The sequence below is a fragment of the Phallusia mammillata genome, chromosome 6 (assembly GCF_965637545.1).
Source record: "Phallusia mammillata chromosome 6, kaPhaMamm4.hap1.1, whole genome shotgun sequence".
NCBI lineage: Eukaryota > Metazoa > Chordata > Ascidiacea > Phlebobranchia > Ascidiidae > Phallusia > Phallusia mammillata.
Genome location: NC_137257.1, coordinates 12,027,367 through 12,039,445, shown reverse-complemented (window position 1 = coordinate 12,039,445; position 12,079 = coordinate 12,027,367). Strand labels below are relative to the sequence as shown.

General features: G+C 38.6%; 1 protein-coding gene across 1 annotated transcript; it reads right to left on the bottom strand.

Moving 5' to 3' along the window:
* Positions 1–192: 192 nt before the first annotated feature.
* On the bottom strand, positions 193–10,677 carry LOC145234702 (uncharacterized). Its single transcript, XM_080099429.1, has 15 exons — positions 9,730–10,677; positions 8,768–8,875; positions 8,344–8,555; positions 8,008–8,220; positions 5,990–6,192; positions 3,821–3,942; positions 3,583–3,757; positions 3,400–3,463; positions 3,092–3,143; positions 2,789–3,018; positions 2,582–2,717; positions 2,169–2,516; positions 1,822–1,980; positions 1,129–1,378; positions 193–967 (listed from the first exon to the last, which is right to left on the bottom strand). Exons 1-15 carry the CDS (start codon positions 10,167–10,169, stop codon positions 710–712), a joined length of 2,970 nt encoding a protein of 989 aa, XP_079955555.1. The 5' UTR covers positions 10,170–10,677; the 3' UTR covers positions 193–709.
* Between the last annotated feature and the right edge of the window lie 1,402 nt (positions 10,678–12,079).

Sequence of the window (12,079 nt, the reverse complement as noted above, 5' to 3'; positions counted from 1 at the left end):
CTAAACTACCCTATTATCATGCTGGCATCTTGGAAAAACAAACGGAGTGACCGAGTATCTTAGGTGTTTCCGCACAAGATTTTTTCAGATTTTTGGTAACCATGCGTGATGTGATCAAATAATCCAGTCTGGAAAGTTCACTTTCAATCTAACCTGGACGTATAATAAAATTTAAAACATCGCACGCGGAAGAAAGAACACAAAAATCATTAATAATGAAAAGATCATTCGAATCGAAACTTATCAAGACAGTGAATGCTTTTCTTAACCATAGTACGAGTATCAATCTGAGTATAAAAGTAGCTACAGGAAAAGGTTAACAATCGTCAAGGTCAAGGGCATTTGTCTCCTGCAACCGCGCAAAATTTTAATGTCTGTAAAATAGTTCAAACGCAAATACCCAAACACAGCATCAAAGCCTGAATTACTACCCATTTGCTTTCACATTAAGTTAGTGGAAATCATCATCTCAGAATCAATACAAGCATTTTAGAAAATAAGATAAACAATTTACCGAAAAAATGTTATTTTTTTTTTGCTAAACGTATAATGCATTCAAAATTTTTGTTGTGATTGGTTAAAGATCAGTTTCGTTACTACTATAACGCAAATGAATATGTTGTAAAAATAAAAAAGGAACAAATACAAAAGCAAATTTTCACAGTAGTAAGTGCACAATGTTGGAAAAGATTTCGCAGGGCAGTTCCCGTCAGGGTGTGCAATCTTCGTTGGTTTCAGATTTCGATTGCTCAAATTGCTTGCACATTTCATGTGATCCGTAAAAACCATGCGGCCATGTTATTGGACAATGTTGGTTGGTTACAAGCGAAAGATGCGTTCCTAGGCGTCGGTGTACTCGGGCAATGACTTTCAGTGCATGTCCGAGTTTCAGACCCATTTTATCAACTAGATGGCGCTCAACTAACAGTGGAAGGGCATCGCCATCAATTTTGTTGTCTTTAAACACCTACGTACAAAATGACATAGGTTTTGTATCACACTGCAATTTTAACTTCGCAATTACGAAAAAATAAGCATGCAGGACTAAAAGCATATAGCGAGAAAATCCTTAAGCCTGTGATATCCTCTTTTTATCCAATGTACACATGAGCATAGCATCCGACTTACTTGTTCATATTGTCCGCATCCAATTTCGTCCAAAAACTGACAAACTGTTTCCACAGTCCACGCCCCCATTTCATCCAAGGCCGTACTGAGTTCCTGCCAAGGTGTTGCATCACTATTATTGCATTCTCCCTGAACCAGGTCGCCAAACACAGATTGAGATGGTGTGGGACTCAGTGCACTTGATGAGTGTTTTGCTCCGTTGTGAAAATCAAAATGTTTTGCTTGCTTTGCTGATGAAAAAGTTGTGTTGCTGTCAAAACAGAAACAGTGTTTGAGGAAATATGGAAGATATATCTCAAAATGCGTTCTAAATAATATCACAGGGAAGGAAAATCTTTGAAGACAAAGGGTGGTAAGGAAGTTACATCAGTACATGTTGAATACTTAAATCATAGTACGGGTCTAGCTTTGTGGCGAAGTAAAGGGGTCTTAAAGCGCTGAAAAAAAAAATGGAAAAGCTAGTTGGTGATCATATGCGAGCCCACGGTGTGAGAGCCACTGTAAGGCTCTACCAAGCCGACCACTCTACCAAGCCAGCCGGACAGACTCGGCAAAATGCATACCGGAAGTGAAACCACATAAACATTCACCGCTGCCCGCTGTGCTCAAGAAAGTAAAGAGAAACAACAGTAACGATTTTTGCCTCTGAACTGCTTTTAACACTATTACAATTAACTCATTTGAACCAATTACCCTGCTTCCGCATATACTTGAGAAGGTGGTGCGCTTGAACTTAGTCTCCTTGATACATCTGACGGTTTTAAAAAAGTTGCTTCATGTTTATCATTTGATGTGTGGAAAGCGTTTGATGCAAGGGCCGGTGGGCTCGAGTCGGTACTTCTCTGACAAGATCTAATGCAACAAATTAAGTTCAACGTTATCAGACTGTTTGTAAGCCAGAATATATCAGGTTTATTGACACAACAGAACCAAGAGGACAATATAACTTGTTGTGATCGCGATACTACTTGGGTTAAGTTAAAAGTATTTGGGTTAGCTCAAGATGAAAACTTGGACGGAAATATGAAGTCCGAACCAACCTGGTTACTTTTTCTGAGTCGCTTTTCTTGTTTATTCTTTTGTTTTTAAAAGTTAGTGACATCATGGGAATAGCGTGATTGTGCAGATTCACCATCTTTTGATTGCTTGATTGCCTATTGTTTCCCACTTTCGAACGCGTTTTATGCGACGAAGGACTTCTTCCAATTTTGCCTCGTTTGTCAGACTTCAAGCCGTATCTTTTACTTGCACTGTCACAAAATGACATTTTGTTTTCTGACTGAAAATGTGACGAAGGGATATTAAACCAGTTGTTGTTGTGGTCCGGGGTGGATCGGGCTATTTTTGTGCGAAGATCAACCCGGTTGTGAAAAGGAACATCATTGAACCTGTATTAAAGAAGAATTGTGAGCGTCTTAAAGTAGCACGTCAGTTGTAAGTCAAATCTACGTACATGTTATTTCCGTTTAAAGGCTCCATGTTTTGAGGTATTGGTTTTGGATAATCCCAGTCAGAGTATACGTCTGACATCTTTCTGTCCAGGTTTTTGTTGCGTGGCGAAGTCAATTCCATCATGGGCTGCTTCTTGCCTTAAGTTAGTACAATATATGTGTCAAATTCATGTTTACAAAAGTATTTTTACATGAGTAGTGTCACAAACCTCCTCCGGTGTGGCGCGTGGTCATAGGTGGAGGCGGTGTGCAGTAACCATTTGGTTGAGCCGCAACCGAAGCGACTGCCCTTTTCATTGCATCGTATAAAGCATACTCGCTATATCCAAAACCGGGACGATGAAACGGCCTGAAGCCATTTTCGGTGTTTAACCACTGGTTAAAAGTGTTTTGCGGGTCCGTTGATCTTTCGTTCTCCCAACGTGGATTAGGCTGCGTACTGTACGAGTACAATCAAAAAATTATAGAATACGATAATTGAAATGAATGAAAGCAAATTGTTTTTGACGTACCGTTGTCTTTGGGTGTTTCCACTGTTTTGATCGTAACTCTGATTTCGGTAATCTTACAATAATAAACTGTTATTTAAAGGCAATTTTGCAATAAAGAAAATATACGGTTGTAGTTAAACAAATAACTTATTAAAGATAACACAAACGAATAACAAAATTAGTGTGGTAACTTATTTGCACTAACGTTTCAATTCAAACACTATGGGAAAAGTTGTACAGATATGGTTTAGAGTCGTGTCAAGTCCATAACACTTATAAAACGCAACCAAACCGAGGTCATCAAATATGGGTTTGGGTCTAGTACTTACTTTCATCTGCATCAGAGAGATATTTTTTCGACGAGGAAACGGAATGATCTTCATCAACGTCACTCTAACAGGAAAAAAGGTTTAAATTAAAAAAATTCAAATAGCACGATCTTACAAATACAAACAAGTAAACCAAAAATTAAAAAAACTTACAACTTTAAGTTTGTGAAAAAAATTACTTACAGCATAGTCATTATGAGAGGAATCATTTCGTCTTTTTCTGTTCCCTGAACCGTTGGTGGAAGAACTCACCCTCAAATCCAAGGATTCCATAGCACCTGGGGATACTGCATCAACTCCAATGTTTGCCCTTTTGTTATGCAATTGGGATATGATAGAATTTAGACCACCCTCGCGTCTACACGAATTAAAAAATCAATGTCGAACTGGTGTTGAAAAGGCCTTTTAGGGATATCCCTACCCTTGTTTTAGAGATTGTGTTGCTGAAGCATCATTCCGTACAAGAGACAAAGGTTGATCGTTCATGTCGTCAGCGCACAAGGAAGTGTCGTTTTGCAAACCTACACCCGGTTTGGTATTTTCCTGCGAAACCAAGCCATGAGACAGATTTCTTGCCAAAATGCCAGAAGCAAATTTGGCTTTAAAACGTTAGGGTATATGGTCACCGTATTGCTAGATTTTAACAGTGACTTTATTTTTTGCATGCAAGGACAAATTTGTTAAATAAGCTGATCAATTTAATCAACTTCAATTTAGCAATTGCAATCTGCACCACGACTTTCTTTGCGACACTTTTTATAATTGTTCGTTTGCTAAGTGTCGAACCAATACATAATTATTGTTTGCCAACATCCAGTCAAATGTACCAAAAAGCTAAAACAATTATCCTCATAAAAGTCCTTGCGGCATAACTAGCTATCACCTGAATTACTACGGAAAATAATGTACATAAACCATCTTAACATCCCGATCGCTGCCTACCTGTTTCTCTTGCAATATTACATATTAAAGCCTATAACATGCTAAGCTACATTCAGTCAAACCTAATACAAACAGCACAGAGTGGTGCGCACTGTGCTTCATCGCTTCCTTCCCTTGCTTCGTTGTGTTCAAAACGGCACAGTTCCTTCCTTCCTGCCATGGAACTGACGAGTTGTTTCCAGCTACTTTGCTGTTATGAACGTACCAGTTCTTCGCAGTGTGTAAGGCGCACCGCAGGCAACACCAAAAATCACAGTGACTTATTACAACTTAAATGCTGACCTCAGGACGCAGCACAACCTGTCTACACCAGTATCTGATCTAGTGGTCCACAACTAAGCATCACGAGCTGTCAGGGTCATGAGTGTAATCTCCACTTGCGATATCCAATACACAAAACAGCAGAACACAACTTTAACACTTTCGAGTGGTAGTGAATATTTAGGTAAGCAATTGTACTTTGTGACATGTCGTTTGTTTTTGTGCAACGGACAGTGTTGATATGCTGCGTTTGTCATTGACATAGAATTTGATAATAGTTTGAATTTGGTTACATTACTGGTCTATACAAATCGTGAAGTGTGAAGGTTCAATCTTGAGCTGCTGCCCCCGCGCCCCTCAATTAAGGATTGAGCGGGACAGAAAAAAATGATGGAACTGGTCTACACTGTGAATGACGAAAATATTTTGACAACGAACGGGTGTATAAAAAAACTGCCACTTCAATAATTCACTTCAAACACCGAAAGCAGTTGGATTATAGTGTAGTTCAGGGGTGGGGAACCTTTTGATTCATAAAGGCCACCCAACGTTTTGTCGACACTCGTGTAGGCCGCATTATCTGTTTCTCATGTTTAAAACAGTGGTTTCCAAATAGTTTTATTTACATAATGGTCTTTTGTATTTTTTCCAAATAGCACGGTCAAAGCTGAATGCAATGTTAAACCTAAGTAAATTTCCTACTACAAAATTCAGGATTTATTTTACCTGTAGGTTCGTTTTTTATGCATATCTATGATCTATTCTAAGAGATGTTTGTTACGTCACAGACAAATCTAAAACATTGCATTATGGGCGGGAAACTTGGCCGAATGGCCTGGCGCGCCTAACCCATATACAAAACCTGATCGGGTTTCGTCCCCGGGAGTATCCTGGGTTCGAATCCCGTGAAAGACAAAGGGCAATTTCCAGTTCTCGGACTGCCGCCTGATTATGCGCAAACAATTGGTTAATTGTCACATAAATAAGATAGTTGTGCAATAAGCTCTTAGTAGTCTCATGGAAAAAACAAACATCTGGTCTAGAACCAATTAAATAGTAATCTAAGAATTAGAAAGGAAATAAAGGTGAATCAAAATAGAATTTTCACATTTTTCTTTTTTTCGATGTAGCGTGCAACGTCAAGGTCTTTAAAGAGAATTTTACATCGAAGGCCGCACTTACTACCCCAAAAGGCCCAGGTTCCCCAACCCTGGTATAGTTTATGAATATAATCAACTGTCTTCCATTGATTTATTAATATCCGAAACAGAAAAAAACATTATTTAGACACGTTTTTTTAGATATGCATTCACTACATGTTGTAATTAAATGCAAAACATTTGCACTAATGTTTTTTTTTCAAGTCAACTTAATTTAATCAACTTACGGTTTTACCCGACGCTTGTCCTTTGCAATAATCACATTCGCACACAGGTGGATGAACTTGCAGAACACCCTTTGTCATTAAAGTTTTCAAGCTTTTTCCGCAGTGACGAATACTCCGCTTCCAGTCTTTGGCAGTTTCTCTTCCGCTTATAAATTGAAATTCATTCGGGGTCAACCATTCATCGTTAAAAAGAATTGACTGACCTATCGAAAAAAAGGTACCGTCTATTTACTCGATTGTAAGCCGCGGCTTACATTGTTTTTTTACCTGCCGTTTGTGCGGCTTATAATCGAGGGCGGCTTACAATCGAGGGCGGCTTACATTTTAATTTTATACTGATATTATTTCTACACTCCAACTTTTTAATTTATTTCAGGTTCAAAACTTGTATGCATGTACAGATTATACGTCGATATACGTTCTGTTGGAAACAGTTATCAACGTAACTAACAGATATGGGCAAATAGTTATAACTTACTATGTAACAACAGAAAGATGCAATATGAAACAACAGTAGGCCTATCTAAAATTCCAGCGTGCGGCTTACAATCAAGGGCGGCTTACATTATTTTTTTAACACCTCAACATGCGGCTTACAATCGAGTAAATACGGTATGTATTTTCTTGTTGTTTAGGTATGTTGGCTTGCCAACAGGAGAAAAACGATATAGTAGCCGTTTTTTGACGTAAACTTGTAGTATTGCCGGCACAACAACACTCTACCGGCAAACACATTAGGCGCTAGAGAGTGCAGTGTTTTTTACTCTTTCCAAACGAAAGTTTTCGAAGAAACGAAATTATATTTAACAAGTTTTTATATACACTAGTGTTCTCAAATAGAGCACTTTGTTTTTCTTGACCACCAGTGTGTATCAGTTCCCAAGTTATACCAAAATAACATCATCCCATGTTTACCGAACAAGGGATTTTATTTTACCAACGGCCACAAGTGTCCCATGTTTTTGTTTTATGTATTGATGTTATCAAGATAAGAATTTATTTTATAATATTGCATCTGCCTTAAAGTTCAGATAGATATTACTTTATCCATTGATTTAGCTGAACGATTTGGCAATCTGTCTTAACAGTCTAAGACTGAGTAGTTCTTAACCAGGGGGCGTCAGACATTTCCAAGGAGGGCGTGGGTCCAAAATTAAATAAAAAAATGTAATCAGTGTTTTGTAAGTGGAGTGAAAACAACAAGCGAGTTGTAAAAAGAATATTATGACACAATACCTTATGGACAAATCTTATGCTGTATTGTGTTACATTTGTTTGTTTGCTTGTTAATTTAATTGTTTGCACATAATAACCGTACAACAAGTCTTGCGTACAACTTGGCAAATTGACTGGTATAACAGGTATATATATAACATATGATTCCATTCCAGTAAAATCCATTCAAACCATTGTTTTAAAGCCTCCAAATATCTCGGAAAAGAGTTTAATCAATTCACGGCCGTCGGTACTTAATTGCGTATTAATACAGTGGTTCCCAATCTTTTTTTGTCGCGACCCAAATACTTACCAAAATTTTGTTTTGTGGCTTCTCGCGACCCATGGACATGCATTCTTACTATTTGGGTTGTATTTTTGTTTATAAATCAGGAAAGCTTTTCGAAAATTACTACGCCAGTTTGAAAAATAAAAAACATCAAACAAAAATTATTCGTTTTTCCGCCAACTTTAGAGCTGGTTCAAAGCATGAGCCAGACAACGCTTAGCAGTGATCTCACACAAACAGAATAATTCAATATCACGCCAAATAGTCATGAAATTGTTATTGGGAAACAATTTATAGTCTTGGGAAATAACAAAATAACGCTACGTAACGTAGATGCTCTTATTGTCACAAAAACTGGCGACCCAACAGAATAGCCTATACAGGCGACCCAACTTTGGTTAGGAAACACTGTATTAATACACATGTTCACGGCCGGGTAAATTCATCTTCGGCACAGCATGTGGCTGTACGGCAGGTTATTCACCCCTGATTTAGAATAACACAACTAACTAACCTTTGCTTCCTTGGCAAAGTTTGGTTACGTACAGTAGACCTTTGTTTCCCCCACACTCCACTTCCATTATTGCCTCGTTGGAGCTATCATTTTCCAGGCATATGTCAAGTCCCAACCTCGATGATTCGTCGGGTTTTTCGATGGTGTATCGAGTAACAAAATGATGTAGCGAGGATCCATTGGTTCGGCCTGCACCACTTGTATTTGTAGAGTCTAAAAAATGTACAGAATCGGTTTTTAAAATATATTTACAGAAAAAAAATGTTACAATGCGGCTACATGTTGTAAAAATGCAAACCATCCTCAAAACTTGCTGAAAACAAATAACCTACGCACCTAAACCCTGGTTAGATGTTTTTCCGGGTAGTGATCGACAAACAACCATGCTTGCCGAATCGTTGTGCCGCAACTGCTCGGCAAATGTTTGTGGGGAAAGTTCCGCGTGAGATTGCAAATATTGCAGGTCATGGTCGTGGGAAACGGGACTTTGACTTTCACTTCTGCGTTGGTAAAGGCTTACACTGGTATTACTCCCTGCAGTGCTTGTCCTGCAAACGAAATAAACATAGTCAAAAAATCTTCAAAACAATATATGTTTAACGTTTGAGTCTTTATTTCAATAAAATGTGTCAGTGAAAGACAATTCGATTAGGTTAAATATTTTGTTCACCATATGACAATAAAAGTTTGAAATATGGTGAAACCTAAATATGCTGATGCGTTTGTCAAACATATAAATCATACACGAATGGGCACAAACCTGTTTTCTAAACTAGACATGTAATCTTTTCCACATCTTTCTGCCACCGATACTTCAACCGGTTCCAGTTTTACGTTGATAAAAGCACGAGTAGCCAGCAAATTTAAGCTAAAACAAAAGTATAGTATCACACAGTTCTTCCGCAAATATTTAGCTTAAAAATCTTAGGTGTACCGAATATCAGTGGAAATCCCTTGGTATGTAGTGTGTCATCACGCTCTTTTAAAACATTTTTAATAATATAACTATATTTAACGTGTAATGGTAAGCACCGTAAATGTTATTGTTGAAGGTTCACCTACTTGGCATTTTGTCAGTTTTTTTAACAAAAAGTCATGACATCGTATGTAAATCTTTTGTAGTAAGTTGAGTTACCAATGTTGTCCAAACGAAAGACATATATTTTGACAAATATTGCAGTTGTCAGTGCAATTATTTATCTGCTAAAATGTGACAGCATTAAACTTACAGCCTTTATGCCACGTGTTGATTTTGACAATTGTGCTGCATACCGTTTGCAGACAATCCGTAAAACAAGTGGAGGCTGTACGTTTTCAAATGACTTTCTGCTGGGGGAATGTTTAGTTTAAACAGAATGAAATTACAAATGAGCGATATTATAGAAGTATGTAAGACAGCGCGTGGACAACAGTTATTTTATACATAGATGCAGTTGTTTTTACAAAAATAACTTAGATTTAGACCTAAACGTTTAGGCTATTCATACTGGTTTATCACTCAGGCTAGCCCAAACTGACGAAGTGATGCAAACAATAGCACATCGTTACGTCGACCACACTCAAAGGATCATAGCGAAAACGCGAAGGCGAAAGAATGACATCACATCCGGTGCAACCAGTCGGAGCGATGCACAACAACTCATGCACAAACAATGAATGTATGTCGGAACTTTCGGGGTCTTTGGTGCTAGTATCGTTTGAAACCATAACAAACAAACCAACCTTGAGTAAAAATTTGATGCGACATTTTGGTGCGAATTGGACTTGACCGAACAATCTTCGTTTTCTTTCTGTAGTTCATCCTTGTCATCGCCGTGACTGATAGTTTCGTTGTTCGTTGTAGCCCCGTCAGGTTCATCCACTTGCATGTTGTTTGACACCAACGGCTTTGTAGGATTGCAACCGTTGGCATTTTTTTCGGAAGGTTCTGCGTCGTTTTGATGCTTAGCAACGTTCAATCTCAGATCAGTCGATTTAAATCCTTTGTCTCCAACTTGTTTGCAACTTCGGTTTTGTCCTATGCTCCCGGTTGTTTCTTTCAAGTCATTATCTATGCTCAGGGTTGTATCAATGTGGTACACTGTTGTCTTTTCGACGTTTTGATTTCTTCCTTGCCGCGAATCAGTACTGCTTTTGGATGTTTTTCGTTTGTCACCTCGCATTTTAGCAGTTTTACAGTAGTTTGACTTGCCTAACGGTACACTTACATTATTCAATTTTATGGGAGATAAAAATCGTAAGTTACACAACAGCGATTACATTGACCATGTGTGTTATACGGCCATCTCGGTTTAATGACTATGAACTACGGAATTGTCGCTACTTTTCTCTTGCATCTATTCCTGTTTCCCGCATATCGTAGTATTTCTATTTTCGCTAAGCTTTGTTTAGCATTTAGTCATCTCGAAGCTCGTACTCTAAGGCATGGTCATTTCCTCATAAAGGGCAGTTGCAAGACTGGCTGTACGGTGTTGCTGACAGGCTGACAGTACTGCTTTCGTCGTGAGTATCTCGTCAGATCTGATTACTGACGTCATTTCCGGCTACGTTTTGCGCGGCTGCGCGTCTCGTCTGAGGCTGTGAGCTGACGATGTTTGGTTTTGAAAGCAGCAAAATGCCAACAGTGGCTCGAACAGCTCCGGTCCTGTGGTTCACGAACTGGACGAACGCGTGCATGGCGGCTTTCCTCCTTCGTAAGCGCTTTCGCGACCGGAACGCGGAATCTCGTGTGTGTGCGCACCATACTTTGCCTTGCATAGATTGCCTCTTTGTGTGTGTGCGCGCGGGTGCGTGCCTTGCCGCCGCTTTTCGTCCCACGGATTTTTTTGGTAAAAGCGTAAAGATCCCAATTATTACATCGGCAAATTGCTTCTGAACAATTGTTTTAATTAGGAAGCCTTGGGATACAGTAATTATTTTACCGGATTGGCAAAGTTGTAAAACCCATGCAGACGATGCGTCACCAACTTGCCTAAGGAATTCTCTGCATTCGACCATTTGGCGTCTACTTGCAACACAATGTAGTCTGTTTGTTGCTTGTTTAGAAATCCACTTTTCGTTTTAATGTGGTGATCTCAGTTATTGCAGTATTCGCGTTTCTATAGTTGCTGGATCGTCAAATGACTCTTGACTGGCTGCGATTAACGACGGGAAGCACGTAAAAGATTAGAAATGTTGACGAAAGAAAAAAAATCTTAATGGCAACAAAAAACGGTAAAACAGTTGCCGCAGCACAATTATTCTAGAGCATTGCAAATTTCAGTGACTCTGCTGTAAGAAAAAGATGCGGAAAAGCGCATTTCCAAGCTTAGGGTGGCATATAAACAGTATCGATTATTGTTTTAGAAACAAATGTTTTTCACATGATGTTAAACCATACACCAGTGGTTCTCAACTCGTTTCAGGCCATGGACCACCAGTCCAATTAAAAAAGTATGGTGGACCAGTCCATTGTTAAAAAAGGACAAAGAAAGCATCCACAACAAGTCTGTTGGCTTGAAATAAAATCTTTCAATACATAATTTTAGATAACAGATAACAACAAATGGCCAGCAACTTGGATAAGCTTTTATGTCATAAATATTCAATAAATCATATGAAACTAGCTTATTTCTAATTTAACACAAAATATAATTAACGTCCTGTGGACCACCCAAAAAGTCTTCATGGACCACCAGTTGAAAACCACTGCCATACACGGATTGTGCAATACGTTCGCTACCGATTACTGGCCATAGAACTACAAGATATACATTGGTGCACGATTTAATCGCACGCGACGACCAGGCTATAAACTTACAACGTTTGGCGATGATCGACATTTCACGACAAAACAAATGCTTTGTAACATACATGTTGTTTTATTGGTGTAAATTTTCCTTTAGAAAAGTCTAGCGAAGCCCTACACTAAACTTCAAATAAGTACAGTAACAGTAAAACGGATAATTTTTGTTTCCATTGGAACTGTCATAACGTAAAAACCGAAAGACGTAACTTTGTTTGCCTTAAACGTTAAAAATAAAAACGTAAGAATGTTATCATAGCTTTATCTTTTCCATTCGACAACATTATT

What these genes read in the sequence shown, in the direction of transcription:
- LOC145234702 (XM_080099429.1), bottom strand. Translation starts at nt 10,169, where the DNA reads ATGCGAGGTGACAAACGAAAAACATCCAAAAGCAGTACTGATTCGCGG. An exon ending in ACTTTGCCAAGGAAGCAAAG is followed by an intron (nt 6,193 to 8,007) that starts GTTAGTTAGTTG and finishes TTTTTTCGATAG; the next exon opens with GTCAGTCAATTCTTTTTAAC. An exon ending in ACACAATCTCTAAAACAAGG is followed by an intron (nt 3,758 to 3,820) that starts GTAGGGATATCC and finishes TAATTCGTGTAG; the next exon opens with ACGCGAGGGTGGTCTAAATT.